General features: G+C 40.2%; 1 protein-coding gene across 1 annotated transcript in view; it reads left to right on the top strand.

The window, feature by feature from the left end:
* Positions 1-20550, top strand: part of HLCS (holocarboxylase synthetase) — a 212719-nt gene that overhangs the window by 56394 nt on the left and 135775 nt on the right. The window contains exon 6 of the mRNA XM_073361038.2: positions 13282-13550. Within this exon, the coding sequence (XP_073217139.2) occupies positions 13282-13550 (269 nt within the window). The remainder of the gene's footprint in view (positions 1-13281; positions 13551-20550) is intronic.

Here is a 20550-nt window from a genome sequence, read left to right on the forward strand (position 1 = left end):
GACAGTGTACCTTCTTTACAGGAAATTAAAACCTATGTGGCATCAGTGCATCAGGCATCTCCTTGGCCGAAGACAGCTGCCAAAACCTTGACCTCGTGTGCCAGCAGTGGACTTTTTCTGCTGCCGGCTGCCTGTGGGGCCAGTGTTCTGGGCTAGAGTTGCCATCGCTTTTTCTTGGCTGGCACCAATCTCCCTTGCTGCCATATCGGACGCTGGTTTGTTTCTGTTGGATTCAGGGGATGATATAGGAGCCCTCGGGTGGCTAATTTAACACCTTTAAATTTGTGTGGCTGTTAAGCAAAAGCACTGTGTAATGTAGTGGATAAAGTATGTGTGTGTGCATGCATGTTTTTTATATTTTAAAGGTATTGAGCTCAAATCCTGTAGCCTGTAGTTTTTTATTAATTTCCCCCCCATCAAGGCTATTATAGATGAATTCTTACTCCTTTTCTAAAATGAAAATATAAAAAGGTGATACCTTAACCAAATACTTCACATGTGGAAATAGCCAAGGTAGGGGAAAAAAACAGTTTAACCATATGAAGGTGTGATGTCTATAAAAATAGCTACACTAGAAATGGGTCATTCATACTCTCCTCTAAGCTACTCCTACTTTTTCCCTGTGCAGTCTTCACAAGCAGTTAAAAATTGTAATAAATATACAGTCTTACACAATATATGGCATGCTCAATCAATACTTCTCAAATATAAAGGCACACACTTTATTCACTAGACAACACTATTTTGGCTTAATATCTATGCAAACCTAAATGTGTTAAACTAGCCATTGGAGGGCTCCCATGTCATTCCTGCAAGCCAGTGGAAACCTATTGAATTACAAGAGGAAAAATAAATTTATATAGGGGCTGTAGAGTTTCAACAGGGTTCTCCTAGTTCACCATTTCCCAGCTTTTTGAAAGCTGAGTCTCCCCTTTTCCCCTTTCAGGAGAAAGAAACCAGTCTCACACCCTTCATCCTCACCATGTCTTGTAAAAGATCTACCCATTTTAATATACACATCATCCGTGATGCCACTCTCCCCCCTCAGTAGTCCAAGTGTGTCCCACTTTTTGGGAGTTGCTGGTGTAGATCTTCATAATATGCTGCTTTTTTTAAAACATACTTTAGTAAGCAGTGAAGTAGTTCAACACTGACATTTACTATCATCATTGGGAACCTGGAAGTGGTGGGTGAAAGTGCTACAAAAATGCAGCACAGCAAATTACATTTTTAAAAAGGGCTTTAAAAGGAAGTTGATAGTGTTACATGAAATACAGTAACACAGCTGTTTTATTCCTTTGACTTGCAGATGGTGTGGGTTTTGGGGGAGGGGATAGTGACACAGGTGCCCTTTTCCCCAGCCCAGTAGTCTTAACCTCAGGCTAATAGATGTTGAGTAGGTTTTTTCAAGACCAGAATGTGCCAACTTCCCAGCATTTTTTGTAAACCAGTGGGCACGAAATGGATTGGGGGGGGGTTTATTAGTTCCATTTTGCACGTGTTTGTTTAGATTTCCTTCACCTGTTTGTTCTTAACTGACTTCTGTTAAATTGTAAGCCACTTTACAAAACATGGGGTGTAAAAGTAGCCTTATTGAGTTGTACCCATTACAGTTGAAACTCTTTTGATGTGAACTGAAAAAACTGATTTTGGGTGTAGGAATGCCTTTAAATAGGGATTAAGGTTGAATTTAGAGGGTTACATACAAGGTAGACATCTGTATTAGAGCACTAAAGAGGAAATGTGTATCTGGAGAGTACAGTTGGCACTTTTTACATGGTGAATTATAACTGTTTCAGTGAGGTTTAGTTTAAAAACTAAAACATTTAAGGAAATGGGTAAGTCTGTTTTTTCTCACTGAGTTCCATAAGAATAGAAATATTTGCCTGGGTTATTTTATATCATCATTTCTCAAATGTTGCCACATGTGGCCGTCAGGGGCTTTTCTTGCGGCCACAGCTTCCTGGGCAGTGACTGGGGGTTGGGAAGGGAGAAAGCAATGGCTCCTCCTTCAGGGTCACCAGCAGGCATTAGGCCCTGCCCCCCTCTGGAGCCACAAACGTCGTAGAAGGAGGCAGCTAGTGAGTTCCCCATCTTCCTGGGTGTGGTGAGGCTAAGGCTTCGGGCTTCAGCCCTGGAGTGGCAGGCAGCAGGCTCCGGTCATGGGGCTTCAAGCTCTGGCCCTGGATTCTGGCTGCAGATGCTGACCTTTGGCTTATCACCCCCCATGTTGTCCCTGGCCCCCGCTGTCTCCCTCCTCTCCTCCCCATCCAGGACTTAATTTGTGTGGTCTTTAGATGTTGCTTGTAATTATTAGAATTAGGAGCACTGGCTGTTGGGAGTCTGAAAGGACAGGAAACAGGAGGGATGGGGGAGGAGTTGAGAGGCTGGGAGAAAGCTACAGAGCGTGCAGCAGCAGCTTGGTAAAGAGGTTTCCACTTTGAAAATGAAGTCCTGTTGAAGCTTGTTAGTACTTTGCCTGGTTGATACAACAGTTTGTCGCCTGGTTGATACAACAGTTTGTCTCCTGGCTTGCCAGGGCTCAGTAAGTCTGCTGTTAAAAGTGATATTAACACACGTACAAATATTACTTTTTGCTACAGCAGACTTATTAGCTAGCAAGTTTTATTTTTAAAAAAGCAACCAAAATAGCAAAAGAAACAACAACAAAAAAGACAAGAATGTGCAAAGCACTTTATTTGTGTTTCTATTCTGTTTAGGTCCAGTAAAGAATAGAGACAACTGTACATTATTTTTTATCATTGAGTCTGCGAAAAAACCTACATAAATAAATATCAATAATTTGGATGTGTATAAGTGCAAATTTATCTGTTTTTCCTAAAGTTAATTAGGTATTGTAGGAAAAATTGTGAGAGCAGCCACCAGCAAGAGTTGGTGGCCACACTCTGAGGCCACAATAAAATTTGTTGTGAGAACCTCTCAGGGTGGATAAAAATCAATTATTTAAAAAAAAAAATTGGATTTTTTTGGAAAGGTTTTTTCTCAAAAAGCATTTTATTTAAAGTTAGTTTTAATTAAGATACATTATAGCTCAAAGATATCTCAGAGACTGTTGAAGTGATACTCTCACTTTTAACAGCAGAAGCTTCTTAACAGCTTCTTTAACAGCAGTAGCTGGCGATTGGGGGAAGTCCCGGATGACTGGAAAAAGGCTAATGTAGTGCCTATCTTTAAAAAAGGGAAGAAGGAGGATCCTGGGAACTACAGGCCAGTCAGCCTCACCTCAGTCCCTGGAAAAATCATGGAGCAGGTCCTCAAGGAATCAATTCTGAAGCACTAAGAGGAGAGGAAAGTGATCAGGAACAGTCAGCATAGATTCACCAAGGGCAAGTCATGCCTGACTAATCTAATTGCCTTCTATGACGAGATAACTGGCTCTGTGGATGAAGGGAAAGCGGTGGACATGTTGTTCCTTGACTTTAGCAAAACTTTTGACACCGTCTCCCACAGTATTCTTGCCAGCAAGTTGGAGAAGTATGGGCTGGATGAATGGACTATAAGGTGGATAGGAAGCTGGCTAGATTGTTGGGCTCAACGGGTAGTGAACAATGGCTCCATGCCTAGTTGGCAGCCGGTATCAAGTGGAGTGCCCCAGGGGTCGGTTCTGGGGCCGGTTTTGTTCAATATCTTCATAAATGATCTGGAGGATGGTGTGGATTGCACCCTCAGCAAGTTTGCAGATGACACTAAACTGGGAGGAGAGGTAGATACGCTGGAGGGTAGGGATAAGATACAGAGGGCCCTAGACAAATTGGAGGATTGGGCCAAAAGAAATCTGATGAGGTTCAACAAGGACAAGTGCAGAGTCTTGCACTTAGGACGGAAGAATCCAATGCACTGCTACAGACTAGGGACCGAATGGCTAGGCAGCAGTTCTGCAGAAAAGGACCTAGGAGTTACAGTGGACGAGAAGCTGGATATGAGTCCAACAGCGTGCCTTTGTTGCCAAGAAGGCCAATGGCATTTTGGGATGTATAAGTAGGGGCATTGCCAGCAGAACAAGGGACGTGATCGTCCCCCTCTATTCGACACTGGGGAGGCCTCATCTGGAATACCGTGTCCAGTTTTGGGCCCCACACTTCAAGAAGGATGTGGAAAAACTGGAAAACGTCCAGCGGAGGGCAACAAAAATGATTAGGGGACTGGAACACATGAGTTATGAGGAGAGGCTGAGGGAACGGGGGATGTTTAGTCTACGGAAGAGAAGAATGGGTGGGGGGGGATTTGATAGCTGCTTTCATCTACCTGAAAGGGGGTTCCAAAGAGGATGGGTCTAGACTATTCTCAGTGATCGCAGATGATAGAACAAGGAGTAATGGTCTCAAGTTGCAGTGGGGGAGATTTAGGTTGGATATTAGAAAAAACTTTTTCACTAGGAGGGTGGTGAAACACTGGAATGCGTTACCTAGGGAGGTGGTGGAATCTCCTTCCTTAGAAGTTTTTAAGGTCAGGCTTGGCAAAGCCCTAGCTGGGATGATTTAATTGGGGATCGGTCCTGCTTTGAGCAGGGGGTTGGACTAGATGACCTCTAGAGGTCCCTTCCAACCCTGGTATTCTATGATTCTTTGATTCTTCTGCCGGTGTAGAAAGAATATTTTCTTCCTTTGGGCTAATTCATTCCAAATTGAGAAATCATTTGGGACCTGAAAAAGCAGGAAAGCTTATTTTTCTTTTCCAGATTATGAACAAACAGGAAAATAAAGGTGAAGATGACTGAGTTAGCTGCAGAAGCCAATATTTTAAGTTTCTCATGTTGACCTGGCTGACATAGTCGATTTAATTTTTGTTTGTTTTTTAAAAAAAATTTCATTAACTATTTTAGTTAAAAACAATTTTAACAAAAACAAACCTGATTTAAAAAATCTTGAATGTTTAACTAAATTAAAAAATTCATATGCTTTTTTAAAAATATTATGTTTGCTATTGAAGAAAAAAATACAGAATACATAACGTTGTTGTTTTAGTTAAATAAAACAATTTAAATGTCTGTCTGGTGGTGATGTCCTCCCAACACAGCCTGGCAAGAAAATGCTCCAAATATTAATGATAGTTCACCTCCCAATGACTTCATAAATATCTGCTTCAATTACCTTTGGTAAATGAAATAACCAAACAATCATTAATTTTCTGATATAGCTGTAAAACTAATCTGAAAAGTTCTCAAAATAAATCACTGTTTAAAAATGTATAGTGTGTACCTTCTAAAAATGAAACCTACATCTATTTCTTAGTTGTGAAGAATATGTATTAAGGTTATAACAACCAACAAGAATACATTTTTATGTAGAAACCCGTGATTAAATAGTCTTCCTGACTAGTAATTTAAATCATGATTTAAATCAATTTAATTTAAATCAAATCCACCCTGGAACCTCTGTTTTATATAATGTATAAACTGTGTTTATAAAGCTTATAAATTATCCACAAACGCATCACATTTCATCTTATTGATTTTCTGACTCATGCGTAACTAGTTGCCTGGCAACTGTATTGTTTTGACTGTAGCACAGGTAATCTAGTTATTTACAATGAGGCAAGTATGCATATGTGATATGAGACCAGTTTCAGAAATCTGTTCAGTCTAAGGTCAATACCTGTGTTTTCTGGGAAATGAGCATTTCAGCATGAGAGAGAGACCATGTTGAAAGATACAGTGAAGCAAATATCAAATTAGAAGCAGATATGCTCTCTGAAAAAGAAACAGAAAGCATTAGTTGTGAAATCAAGACATTGACTTGCCACTTAGGTCCTTTGGAAAGGCTTATGGCATACCATAGCTATATGGTATAGGTAGTTCATGAAGTGGATACCTGGCTTTGCTTACCATGAAGCAGCAGCTAACATGATTTATTATATGCATATAATTGAGGCATCTGGTAGTTCAACAGTTAGGAATTTATGCCATATTTGAAGTCTATGTTAGAACACAAACCTAACTTCCTGTTTTTTCTCCAAATATAGGTGGCCAGTCGATGTGAAATTTCTATTCATTTTTGTGACGTTTGAATCTTGTGTAGTTTTTTGTTTGCTTTCTCCTCATAAATTTTTATTAGGTAGCTGTATGTGTGTGTTTCTGTCTGAAATTTTGCCTTGACAGTCCTACATTCCTTTGACAATGGATATTGTTTTTAAAAATTGTCTATAGCTTCATACAACTTGGTAGAAGGAGTGGCTCCCAACTATGTCTGGTTCCAACAGGTACTTTAAAAAAATCTGTTTTAGGAGCTTTTAAAGCCATTATAACTTGAAGTTTGTATGTGCTGTTGCATAAGTCTCATTGGTTCATGGGGCCCACATAAAACTTTCACATAAAGTGCATATAAAACTTTGTTGCTCAGAAGCTATAATTTTCTATCATTTTATCCTACAACAGAAAAGGGTTCACATGCAGCTGCATTTCTGTCCTTCTTGTGTCTCTCCCTTTCCTCCTTGTTCAGTCCCAACATCCTATAGGCATTGAAAAGAAACCTAGGAAATTAATACACAGAAAACTCCATTATGAAGAAATTAGAGTTGCTGCACATACAGCAGACCTGACACAAAGTCTCAAAAGTGTGGAAATGAAAAGTTAAACCACCTTTTATTCCTCTTGCCGCACACTCACAATTACCACTGCAATCTTAACTCTGCTCCTTTTTCCCCCCGGGGATGTCAGCCTTCCATCTCCCCCTTTAACTACCTGTCTGTACACAATCGTAATGGTAAGGTGTGTGCTTGAGTGAAGAGGTTGAGAGTACTCTTAGGTGGCTCAACTGTCCATTTCTAAGCTTTCGTGATTTGTGTCAGCTATGTTACCCTAACTACTTCCCCCAAAGTTTTTTTTATATAGTAATATATATTGTTATCAAATATTCAATTATTTATGAGTCTCTTTATCACTGTGTTATCATTTTAGGTTGTTTCATCAATCTGTTACTACATCCTTAAACTGACTTTTTAAAAGGTAACATTTTGAAAGGATATTCATTAGTTATCCAGAAAAATCAGGTGTTTGAAATTTGTTGAATGGTTTATCATTACCTTCATACTTCTGATTACTATTTTGTACAGTATTAACCTATAAAACAACACACATTTTTAATTGTATTAATAATTTTGATGGGGGGGTTAATTCTTGTAGTTGGCTGGCTCAGAGAGTCTGGAACTGTGAAGAACTGGTTAGGATTCTTGTCATAAGTTTATACGGTGGAATTGTTGAACTTCCCATCTTTTCCCTCCTATAAACTTTATTTTAAGCAAGAAGAGGGAAAGGAGACTTTACTTTTGAGAATGTAAATATCAAATGTGATTTTTTTTTTTGTGTGTGTGTAGGAGCAGAATTTAATATTGTATGTTTAATTTAATATTGTATGTTTAACAGAGCATTTAACAAGGTGTGTGCCAAGTGTCTGCTTCCAAATTAGGAGGTAAATAGAATTTTGGTTTGATGGCATGTGCAAGTAGCGGTAGCTGTTTGTGTCCAAATGTGTTAATTGGAGAAAATATATGTGTGTGTGTGTGTGTGTATGTATATATATGTGTGTATATATATATATATGTGTGTATATATATATATAATATGCAACTGCTGTTTATTGCATATGTGCTCATTTAACATGTAGATCTGCAAGTACATGTTTTGGAGTCCTTCCATCATGAACTGCAGTTCAATGTAAGTGTTTGCAAGGAATTTTAAGTAGTATCTTACGTTGTCCCACAATTTCATGATTTACACAACACATCTGATCTGGTCCCAGAGGAATGTAAGTTCAGATATTTCAATAATAGAACCAATACCTTTCATTTAAATGGCCACCAGTGGCTGCTACGGAATGGTATACATCTCTGGAGATACGTTTGCCTTTTGACTATAGTCAGTAGGCCGAAAAAGTGGCTAAAGCTTATTGCTTCTCTTTACAAAACTTCCAAAAGATTGTGTTATATTTGAAAGCAAACGTTTCAATCCTGTTTTGCTCTATATATGTGACAAAATAAGCAACAGCACGTTACGAACAGTCAGCTCTATAATTTAAGAGGTTTGTGTGCGTGGATGAGAAGATAAATTAGAACAGTTGTGACTTTAGAATTGCTGCATGTAGTTTTAAACAGTGAGCCTGGTTTTAAAAAATAACCTAGAAATTATGAAAAAATACCTTGAATACACTCTCTTCAAATAGGTAGAAAGTGTATGACAGTGTGGTGCTCCCTGGGGGTACCCAGGGTTGTGAGGCACTTCACCACTACCTAATCTTAGCATGAAGTAGTCTTGTCTGTGCTTGATGTGGATCAACTCCCTGAAACCACTAGTCTCTGGGAGCACAAGTGCTACTTTCCAGGCCTCGCTCCACCTGTAACGCTAGGGATAGATATAAACCAATCCCCTGAGCCTTCCAGCCATTTCCTATAGTGTCTAGCCCTGTATCCACTGAACACTCACAGCATTACCAGGCTTGCTCTTCCCAAAGGAACAGTACACACCAGCTTGTAAGATTAAGTGCAAGATCAGCACTTTGCTTAATACTGCAGCATTTAGATATATTTACAGTGAAAACAAGAATAGAGATTTAAGTGATAGTGGGTAAGAGTACTCAAAACAAATGGTTACATATATAACAGAATCCTAAGATGCTTTCTACAGACTCGACTTAACTAACAGGTTAACCTTCTGTCTAAAGAAACTTATCTCAGCCAAAGTCCTCTGGCCTGGTTGAGACCCCATTTTCATGCAGTAAACTAGCTGTCCATTTACTTTTTCGGTGAAACGTGATAGGATGTCATCATTGTCTCCCAAAAATAGTAGAGCAAACCTTTTGAAGAGCACCAAAAGATAGGATTCCCCCCACGCTCACACTGGCTTCTTTTCTTCCTGTTAGTTTCTTTGTGTGAAGTACACAAAATATTTCATGTGTATTCGGTTTAGACTGGTGAGTGGTGACCCACTGTGAACTATATAATACTTAATTTACATCTAAACAGCCAGATAGATAAACATTTCTTGCCTGACAGAACCTGTTTTTCACCTTTGCTGGTGACCCAGTCCCTAAACACAGACTTTACCAACATATTTTCAGTATATTTGCATAACTCCTTACATACTATCTGTACATACATTTCGTGATATTGATGATCAGAGTGACACAGGCTTTTATTGAAGACCTCACGTGATACTCTTTGAGTTTGAATATAAATGCTAGACTCAAGAGATTTCTGTAACCCCTATGCACCTCCTTGTCTCGGCAGTAGGAGGTTCTTGAGGGTCACATACATATTCTGTGGAGTACATGGAGTAATATGCTGTTGCAGCTGTGTAAATTCAAGGATTCTTTTTTGTAAAGATTGAGATGCTATGAAAAGTGTGCAGGGATTTATGGCAACTAATATCAGTCACTTTGAGTAGCTAGCTAGAAATGTAATTGTACTGTAAGTATGTTAAGAATTTAAGGTCTAACCCTATACACCCTTGCTCAGTGTGAGTTGGAAATATTTTTTCTGAGTTGTGATTTTGATACTTATATTAAGGTGAATATTTTCCTTGGATTTTGTGATAAATGGAAGGGGTGGGGGGTAGTTCCCTTTTATGGACATCCAGCCAGCCAGTTAGCTATAAAATCCCTCTTAGTAGCTGTTCTCTACTTTCTTTACCTGTAAAGGGTTAAAAAGTCTCCCTGCTCTGCACAGGTAAAAGGAAGGGAGTGGGCACCTGACCAAAAGCCAATGGGAAGGCTAGAACTTTTTAAAATTGAGAAAAAACTTCCCCTTTGTCTGTCCGTCTGTTCTCGGTGAGAAGCAGACAGGAAGCAACTATGCTGTAAGAAGCTTGGGGCTAGGTATGAAAAATCATCAGTATCATACCTAGAAAGAACTCATTTGAAATCTCAGATATGTAAGTAGATCAGGAAATGTCTAGGAAGACACTGTTAGGTTTATCTCTTTTTATTTCTTTATGGCTTGTGGATTCCTCTGTGCTAACCCCAGGTGCTTTTGTTTTGCTGGTAACCTTTAAGCTGGACCTCAAGAAAACTATTTTTGATGCTTAATCCTTATAAGTGGCTTTTTAAATCTAGCAGCAGCCTGAGTTTCCAGATGTATTTTCTTTCTTTTTGTTTTTAATAAAATGAACCTTTTTTAAGAACTGTCCTAAGAGGTTTGTGCACATGTTGTTTAACTAGCTGGTGGCAACAGCTGAATTCCTTTGTTTTTCTTTCTCAGGCCTTCCATGGAGGGGTGGGGGTGAAAGGAATCGAGGGTACCCCACAGGAAGGAATTCCCAAGTGTGCTTTCCTGGGTTCTCAAAGGGGTTTTGCATTTAGGTGGTAGCAGCATCTTCCCATCCAAGGTCATACAAAAGTTGTAACCTTGGGAGTTTAATACAAGCCTGGAGTGGCCAGTATTAATTTTTAGCATCCTTGCAGGCCCCCACCTTCTGCACTCAAAGTGCCAGAGTGGGGAATCAGCCTTGACAGATGTCTAGAATGCGATCTAAAATTACATCTGTTTGTAAGAAATTAAAGCTAAGTATTAGTAACAGATAATAGGTTACTACATGTAACCCATGGTAATGGCATATAAAGACTTTATCAGCAGGAGTTTGGGAGTACTACATATTACTTTAAGTGAAGTCATAAGTGCATCACAAAGATCAGCCCGAAGAAGCACTGCTAAAAACTTTTATGCCACTTCCTCATTATTTGTGTATATGCAAAAGCTAAGCATTTGAGAGAGTTTGAAAAACATTATGGGAACTGTTTTTGTATTCTTCCATCTGTAAAGTCAGGTGCCTTCGTTGTCTTGAAGCTCAGTGGGCAGAGTTTAGAGGAGCTACAAAAATCTAAAAATGACAAAGTAGCATTTCTGGACCTAAACATGTCACTATTTAAAGCCTCTGATATTTAAATGCATCTGATGAAGTGAGCTGTAGCTCACGAAAGCTTATGCTCTAATAAATTGGTTAGTCTCTAAGGTGCCACAAGTACTCCTTTTCTTTTTGCGAATACAGACTAACACGGCTGTTACTCTGAAACCTATTTAAAGCCTGTTGTCTCAGGACCTTTTGTGGCTAGAAGCTAGTGCTGAGTCCCATTGGGGAAACAAATTTTCCTTACTGCATAGAATAAACTCAAATTTTTCTTGCAGTATAGGATTTCAAGATAATGGACTTCAAAATCATGACTTTAATATAGAAAAAGCTGTAGCTTGCACAGGAAAGAATGGTCCATCCTGAGATTTGAGCAGATGTAAATTTTGGGGAAGAAATTCCATAGCTTGAGCGTGGAAACGGATCCACTATTATTTTTTTAAATAGACGGTGGTATTTGGAATGTTAGATTAATTCCTTGGGAGAAGAATTAGTGGGAAGTAAGCATGTGTCATAGCCAGACATGTATTAATTGTCCTGCAGTTAAGACTCTGGACTGGGTCTCAGGCCAATCGGAGTTCAGCTTTAGCTCAGAAAGGTGCTGTGAAGATAACTTAATAAATGTTTGAGGCACTGAAATACTGCCGTAATGGGGTTTGCAAAGGTACCTAGAGATTGATATCTGTCACCTCTATACATACCTAGTTATGACAGATCTGTGTGCTTTTAAACTTGCTAACTTTGCAAGCGCTTTCCGTTTAGAAAAGATCGGAGCAAGAAAAACAAATACTTAAGCATTTTTGTTAGTAAATAGCATGTGATTTTTCTCAGTGTTAATTCTTCTGTCTCAGGATGGATAGCATGACAGGAGAGTTTGCTGGGACTGAACAAGTAAGTAGGCTTAGTTTTGAATCTGCTCATTTGTATAAATTGGGTTATTATGCTCATTATTTAATGTCTTGGAGTCATTTGTCCACAAGTTTCAGATCTGTACCTCCTCCTTTCCCTGGTGCACCAGAAATGTGTTATGTATAGAGGATTTGAACACTTGGAAAATTGCTTACAAGTTACCATTTTCTTTAATCAGTTCATCAGTAGCTTTTACTTCCTTTCCTGCCTTCGCTTCAGTATGTTGCCGACTGGTTTACCTGTGATATAGCTACTTCTATTTTATCTTCTGTTCCTAGCTGATTAATAGATATCTAGTCCAGTTTAGATTCATATTTAATAAAATGAGTGGAGAAAAATACAGCAAAAAGACTGTTTTTTGTGTGTGTAGGTGACTGACTTTTTGCTCCTTGTACTTGGCCTAGATTTGGAAAAGTCCCAGCATCTTCTTTTCTTTGGCTGTTTAATAATAGTAGGTGTTTTAAAGAGATGGGGAAACATTTCATATAAATTCCTCTACAATAGCATTAGAGAAATCCAGAAAGTTTTATTAATGTGGAGTTGCTGTTTCAGGATATCTCACAGGACCCATGTGGTCCCAATCACCCATCTCCTTAATTTTGTCTTCAGTATAATTTATTTCACATTTCTAAAGCTCTGTAACAAAAGGAAGAAAGCTTAGCATATAGGAGGCTCTGGGATGAGTGTGTGCTTATACTTTATACTACTTGTGTCCTGTTTGAAAAAATTTTAATTCACAAATCTATATAAACAGCGTCATGAGCTGTGACAACAGAGCAGAATGGTAAGTGCCTTCTGTACACTGAGAATAGAATTCTCTTAATTAGGCAAATGCTTTTATAATGTCTTGCTGGCTTCTTTGTTAATCTGTTTTAGCTAATTCCTTAGTTCATAGAATCATAGAGTATCAGGGTTGGAAGAGACCTCAGGAGGTCGTCTAGTCCAATCCCCTGCTCAAAGTTACCCCCTCCAGTTACCCTGGCCAGTTCAAATAAGGCCTTACCCAGGTTGGATTTAGCAAGATTTAGGTCCAAACTTATCAGTAGTCACAACCTCTTCTTCCAGCCTTCTATTGAGGAATCGTTCACCATTATGGAAATGCTTTTCACTAAGTTGTTGCAACGTTCTCAGTAAAGTCTGTCATAACTCTGGGTCATATGACCTGTAGCACAGAAGCCTAAGTGGTTAGGGTGCCAAATCGCCCACTCAGTGTGGGAGTATCCATGTGTTTTAGATTGGTTCCATACTTGAGTGGGTGAGGCAAAGAATGTCTGCACAGAGTCATCAGCAGAGGCCAGGAAGCTGCAAAGGGGGTTGGGTTACAGGTCAAGGAAGTGACAAGCAGGCGCCAGACCAGGGCAGATCAGGCTGATCCGAGGGAGGGAAAGCCTAGAAAATGTAAGCTAGTTTTTCCGTACTCCTGTAGGAGTGACGCTTTTGATATAAACATTCTCAGAAGAAAGTGTGTGTGCATTAATGTGCAGTTGTGCATATTTCTCTCATTTTCCTCTACACAGGAAAATCATATTGCTTTTCTGAAGTGGCTTGGAAAAAAAGTAGATGTTGAAGGATTAATAAAATCCAGCAAAATGACCCTTAAGTTTGTCTCCTCTTACAAGCCGGAAATTGAGATAATGCCATCTCTCATACCAGTCGTCACTGTGGGAGGCTTCTCATCTGAACACTTCAGCCTGCAGACATATCAACAGAATCTGCAAACAAAGAAGCTTGGCAAGATTGTTCTGTTTGCTGAAGTCACATCAACAACAATGAATCTTCTTGATGGGTAAGGTGCTGGTGTAGACCATCTCAGATAAACATTTTGAATTGTGATTCACATATAATGAAATACACTAACCATACAATGTACAGAATGAAGTTGAAAACTTTTCTCTTTGACTTAGCTTTTGCTCAATAACCTCTATATACTGTGACAGGGTCAGGCCAGATGGCTACAGGAGAGTGATAGAAGACAGATATATTAGCCCCAGGTTAAGTAGGTCCCTTTTCACTGGGTAAGGTAACAGGGAAGGTTCCAGAACAATCAGGAACTTTCTGGAAACAATTAAGGCAGACAGGCTGATTAGAACACCTGCAGCCACTCAAGAAGCTTCCAGAATTAATTAAGACAGTCAGGCTAATCAGGGCACTTGGGTTTAAAAAGGAGCTCACTTGAGTTTGTGGCGTGCGTGCAAGGAGCTGGGAGCAAGAAGCGCAAGAGGCTGAGAGTGAGAAGGTGTACTACTGGAAGACTGAGAAGTACAAGCATTATCAGACATCAGGAGAAAGTCCTGTGGTGAGAATAAAGAAGGTGTTGGGAGGAGGCCATGGGGAAGTAGTCCAGGGAGTTGTAGCTGTCACGCAGCTGTTAGAGGAGCCACTGTGGACAGCTGCAACCCACAGAGCCCTGGGCTGGAACCCGGAGTAGAGTACGGTCCTGGGTTCCCCCCATCCCCCCAACTCCCTATTTGATACCGGAGGAGTTGAACTGGACTGTGGGTTTCACCAGAAGGGAAGGTCTCTGGCCTGTTTCTCCGATCCACTAGGTGGATCAGCAGAGACTGCGTGGATTGTTCTTCTTCTTTCCCCATGCTGGCCAGTGATGAGGCTAACTGAGTGAACGGCAGATTTGAGCCATGAAAATGGCCAAACTGAGGGCTGCCATGAACCTCTGAGGCGAGCAAATCTGCCAATAAGCGCAGGACCCACCAAGGCAGAGGAGGAACTTTGTCACAATACACATGACACATGACTGTTTATTTGTAAATACTTAAGAAACGCTCGATTCTGTGGTAATGGAAGCCTTACAAGTATTTAGATGTCTTTGAGAAGGAAAACTTATTGTACCAATTACTTTGTTGATAATAGGACTTCACTATTGTTTCTCCTGTAGCAAAACGTTAATTGTAATGTTTTGTGAAGGCATAAGCAGATATAGAAGACCCTCGGGATTTTTCTAAACCTAGTTGATAAAATGAAAAACAAGTTTTCTTATTTAAAAAGTAATTTATTTCTTTGTAATATTATATAATTTTTTACATTCTATTAATACCCTTTTAAGTTATATGAATATTTCACTGTCAAATTTTTTTTCCCCCCAAACATTCATTAGAGTTTAAAAATACTTTTAAGCAACACATAAATGACTTTAGTAACACCTATGCAGGATGTCAGTTGAGGAAAATAGTTCATTGAGATTTAAAACAGGACTAGAAAAGTACATGAATAACACTAGACCCGATAGTTACTCTAGCTAGGCTACCATTTACAAGGACTAGAATTGTAATATTTCAGAGCACAAACTAATCAGATGGTTGAAGAAATACCTCCTCCCCACCCCCTCCATGTGGTGATGTGGCACAGTTGGCCAGATATGCAATCAGTTAAGTCATCTTAGCTGTGGTCACAGTTCATTAATTAATCAGCAAGAAGAGCTGTTGTTCTTCTGCTATAGAGACCAAACTGTAGGTCTTATATAAACTGAATTTAGAGTATATTTTCTTGGTAAGGGAATAGGTGGATTTGGTTTAAAAAAAAAAAAAAAACCACTGTATTTTAACAAGAATGAGTGTGTATTAGAATAATTTTATAGTAGTTCAAATTTTATGCTTAAATAGCTAGTTGACAGTGTTCATTAAATACTAGCAGTCTTTTCTGTGGAATTTAATAGTAATAGATCAAGGGATATTTTTAACCCATGAATTTAATACATTTTTCCTGAAATATACTTTAATCTGATTCATAAATAGGATTTACAAAGTTTCTTAATTTATCCAGAAATCCACAATAAGCTAGAAAAACTCAGAAGCAAGTTTTGAAAATTTGAAAGCTTTAACGCTTTTCAGCTAAATTATTTTAATTAAACTATTTATTCTATTAAGTAATTTAATTTAATGAAACAATTCCTTATTAAGATGGAGACAAAACCTGTTAATTTTTCTTACTAAGTGTGAAAGATATTGATATTGAATATGTTTTCCTTTTTTGTTTTTGGCATGCTGATTAAAAGTTAGCTTAAATCTTGGGAGAAAGAATAACTTTATTTTGGCCCCAGTTGTGCAACTGGGTCTGTTTGTGGAAGCCCATGCACCTGTGTGCATCCCCATGGACTTCATTGGCAATCCACAGAGACACAGGGTCCATTCTTCTGGATCTTATGCAGGATTTGGTTTTCAATTTTTAGTGTGGGATAGTACCTTTTGTTGTATAACTTTAAAAAACTCACTCCAGGTGAAATAGCAACTCCGACCTGTTAAGATGAAATCAGAATCATCATTGTGTCTGAAGAAACTAAAGACATGATACTTCAGTTAACAATTAGGGATTACATCATGGTAGGGGTCTACGGTAGACCACCAAATCAGGAAGAGAAGGTGGATGAGTCATTTCTAGAACAAATAACAGAAATATTCAAAACACAAGACATGGTACTAATGCAGGACTTGAAATACCCAGACAACTGCAAGATCGGAAAACACAAAATTTCCAGTAAATTCTTGGTCTGTGTTGGGCAAAATGGTTTGTTTCAGAAAGTGAAGGAAATAACCTGGCGGACAGCCATTGTAAACTTGATTCTGACCAACAGGGAGAATTGGTTGTGAATCTGAAGGTAGAAGGCAAGTTGTGTGAAAGTGATCATGAAGTGATAGATTTAATTATTGTAAAAAAAGGAAGGAGTGAAAGCAGCAGAATAAGGACAATTGGTTTAAAAAAAGCAGGCTTTAACAAATTCAGAGAATTGGTGGGTAAGGTGTAATGGGAAGATGGTGTAAGGGATAAAGGTATACAGGAGAGCTGGCGGTTTCTCATAGAGAAAGTATTGAAGGTGCAGCTGCAAGCTATCCTGATGTGAAGGAAATATAGGAAGAATAGAAAGAGGCCCTTGTGGCTTCATCAGGAGCTCTTTAATGACCTGAAAATGATTAAGGTTTACCTGAAAAGGATTAAGGTACAAAATGAGTTACACCTACCAAGATGTATAAAAGGCAGTAAGAAAGAGGTTCTTTAAATACATTAGGAGCAAGAGAAAGACAAAGGAATGTGTTGGTACTCTACTTAAGGAGAGGGAAGGAGAGCTAATAACTGGTGACCTCGAGAAGGCTGAGGTGTTTAATGCCTATTTTGCTTCAGTCTTCACTAAAAAGGTTAGTTGTGACCACATACTCAACACAATTAATATTAACAACATTGGGAGGGGGAGAGGAATGCAAGCCAAAATAGGGAAAGAACAGATTAAAAAATATTTAAATAAGTTAGATTTATTCAAGTTGGCAGGGCCTGAAGGAATTCATCCTAGGGTACTGAAGGAACTAGCTGAAGCAATCTCTGAACTGTTATGAATTATCTTTGAGAACTCATGGAGGACAGGTGAGGCCCTTCTCATGGAGAAGGGCAAACATAGTACCTGCCTTTAAACATTGGAACAAAGAGGACCCAGAGAATTACAGCCTAACTTTGATACATAGAAAGATACTGGAGCAAATTATTATACAGTCAGTTTTTAAGGGCATAATAGGGTTATAAGAATATCCAAAATGAATTTGTAAAGAACAAATCTTACCAAACCAATCTAATTTCATTCTTTTACAAGATTACTGGCCTACTGGATAGGGGAGAAGTAATAGACCTGATATGTCTTGATATTAGAAAGGCTTTTGACACAGTCTCACATAACATTCTCATACGTAAACTAGGGAAATGCAGTCTAGATGAAATTACTGTAATTTGGGTGCACAGCTTGTCAAAAGACCATACTGAAAGAGTTGTAATCAATGGTTGGATTTCAAACTGGGAGGGCATGTCTAGTGGGGTCCCACCTCAGTCAGTCCTGGGTCTAGTACTTTTCAGTATTTTCATTAATGACTTAATGAAGTGGAGAGGTTGCTTATATAATTTGCAGATGACAGCAAGCTGGGAAGGGTTGAAGTACTTTGAAGGACAGGATTCAAAATGACCGTGACAAATTAGAAAATTAGTCTGAATTCAGAAAGATGAAATTCAATAAAGAGAAATGCGAAGTACCTTGCCTAGGAAGGAAAAATCAAATGCACAACTACAAAATAGGGAATAACTGGTGGTAGTACTGCTGCTGAAAAGGATCTGAGGGATTAAAATGGGTCACAAATTGGATATGAGTCACATTGTTATATGATGCAGTGGTAGAAAAAGGCAAATATAATTCTGGGGTGTATTAAAAGGACTGTTGTGTGTAAGACACAGGAAGTAATTGTCCTGCTTTACTTGGCACTAGTGAGGCATCAGCTGGAGTACTGTATCCAATTCTGGGTACCACACTTTAGGAAAGATGTGGACAAATTGGAAAGAGTCCAGAGGAAAGAAGCAAAAGTGATAAAAGGTTTAGCAAACCTGCCCTATGACAAGAGGCTAAAAAAAAACTGGGCATGTTTAGTCTTGGGAAAAGAAGACTGAGGGGCGACCTGATAAGTCATCCAATATGGTAAGTGCTGTTATAATGAGAACAGAGCTGGGCTTAATCTGCATCAAGGGACATTTAGGTTAGATATTTGGAAAAACTTTTTAACTGTAAGGGTAGTTAAGCTCTGGAATAGGCTTCCAAGGGAAGTTTTTAAGAACATCTGTCAGGTATGGTGTAGGTAGAGTCCTGCCTCAGTGCAGGGGTCTGGACATGATGACTTTTCGAGGTCCCTTCCAGTCCTATATTTCTGTGATTCTATACATATGCACTGACATCTGTTTCAGATGATGCAATGACAATAGGAGTATCTTCACTTTTGAATGTTAGGTGTTGTATTGCTCAAACTACAGTTGGGATTTCATTAGCTATCACGTTAAGTAGGATCAGCCCTGGTCAGTATTTAAGATCTTCAAGAAAAAGATCAAGGTGTTGCAGGAAGTGGTGGTGGCATTCCAATAAATGTAACTTTTCCTTCCGATTCCAAACTTAGGCCCTGATCCTGCAGACCCCTGGGGAACTTGAGTTTGTTAACCCACATTTGTCTTTGGTCATATCAGCTCAGCATGATGATGGAACTGAATGAAGTCTTTCCGCCACTTTCTGGTTTGTATCAGTGTCACACTGTCTGGAGTGGCTCACAACCATGAGTGCCTGCTTCAAGGCAGACTGTCAAAAACAGGTCAGACACCCCAAACTAGTGGTATGTTCTACAATTAGATTTCACCAATCCAATAACAAATGTGGACTCCTGGATCACTATAACAGTCTTAACCGTGGAGTCACAGACAGTCCCCTTAGACCAGGGGTGGGCAAACTTTTTGGCCCGGGGGTGCGAAATGGTATGGAGGGCTGGGTAGGGAAGGCTGTGCCTCCGCAGACAGCCTGATCCCCACCTCTATCCGCCCCCTCCCACTTCCCACCCCTGACTGCCCCCCCTCAGAACCCTTGACCCATCCAACCTCTCGTGCTCCTTGTTCCCTGACTGCCGCCTCCCGGCACCTCACCCCCTATCCAACCCCCCCTGTTCCCTGTCCCCCCACTACCCTGACCCCTATCCACACCCCTGCCCCCTGACAGGCCCCCCTACCCATCCAAGCCCCCGCCCCACTCCTTGTCCCCTGACCGTCCCCTCCTGGGACCCCCGTTCCTAACTGCTCCCCCAGGACCCCTCCCCCTTTGCTCCCTGTTCCCCCCCCCTTCCCGGGACCCCCTGACCCTCCCCGGGACCCCACCCCCTACCTAACCTCTCCCTGCTCCCTGTCTCCTGACTGCCCCCCCACCCCCGAACCTCTGCCCCATCCAACCACCCCCTGACTACTCCCTGGGACATCCTGCCCCGTATCCAACCTGCACTCGCCCCGCCCCCTTACCATGCCGCTCAGAGTGGCAGGACATGCTTATGGGAAAGCCTGGGAGGTGGGTAGGCGCAAGCTGTGCTGCTGCTGCAGGGGAGGAGAAGACGGGGGGGGGGGGGGGGAAGGGGCCGGGGGCTAGCGTCCCCTGGCTGGGAGCTCAGGGGCCAGGCAGGACAGTCTGGCTGGCCGTAATTTGCCCACCTCTGCCTTAGACTCTCAGTCTATCTTGTCACCCAGGCAAGCTGGACTTAATTATAAATGGTCATTTACACTGAAAAACACTAAATATTTAGGTTGCTTTCAGTCCAGTCACTTACCCCAGATCAATTGGCACCCTAAGTCTTACATTAAAGACATTGCCGGTAGCCAATCCTGTAATGAACTACTTAAAGGCATATTAACTTGGAAAAAGAAGTAAGCGTGTTATATATAGGTTAATGCAGGCAAACATATACACACAAATGAGTTTCAATCTATATCCTAAAAGTGACAGAGTTGTAGCTATCTGTCAATTCAAAATGTCTTTCCGGGGAGACCCAGGAGTAACTGCTAGGGATCTCTGCCTTAACTGCTCCGCTGTAGTGCTTTGGTGAAGACGCTGTACATCAATGGGAGAGAGCCCTCCCATTGGCATTGTTACTCCATCTGCATGAGAGGCCATAGTTATCTCAGTGGGAGAAGCTCTCCTGCTGATATAGTGCTACCTGTACCAGAGGTGGGGGTGTGTTAAGGTTGGTATATAACTACATCGCTCAGGGTGAGAGTTTTTCACACCTATGAGCGACGTGGTTATACTGAAATAAGTGTGTAGTCTAGACCTGGCCTTAGTTTAGTGTCTTTTGCCCTGTGAGAGTTCAGACAGATTTTTCTTGTGATCCTGTTTTATCTTTTGCATTTGGCCTTCCAGTCCAGGAGATGAGCTCTCTTGCATGTAGCATTTCCAAGGCGTGATAGGGCCAATCACCAATCCTTTGGGAAAAAAAAACAAAAAAACA

Source organism: Lepidochelys kempii, chromosome 1, assembly GCF_965140285.1.
Source record: "Lepidochelys kempii isolate rLepKem1 chromosome 1, rLepKem1.hap1, whole genome shotgun sequence".
Taxonomy (NCBI): domain Eukaryota; kingdom Metazoa; phylum Chordata; order Testudines; family Cheloniidae; genus Lepidochelys; species Lepidochelys kempii.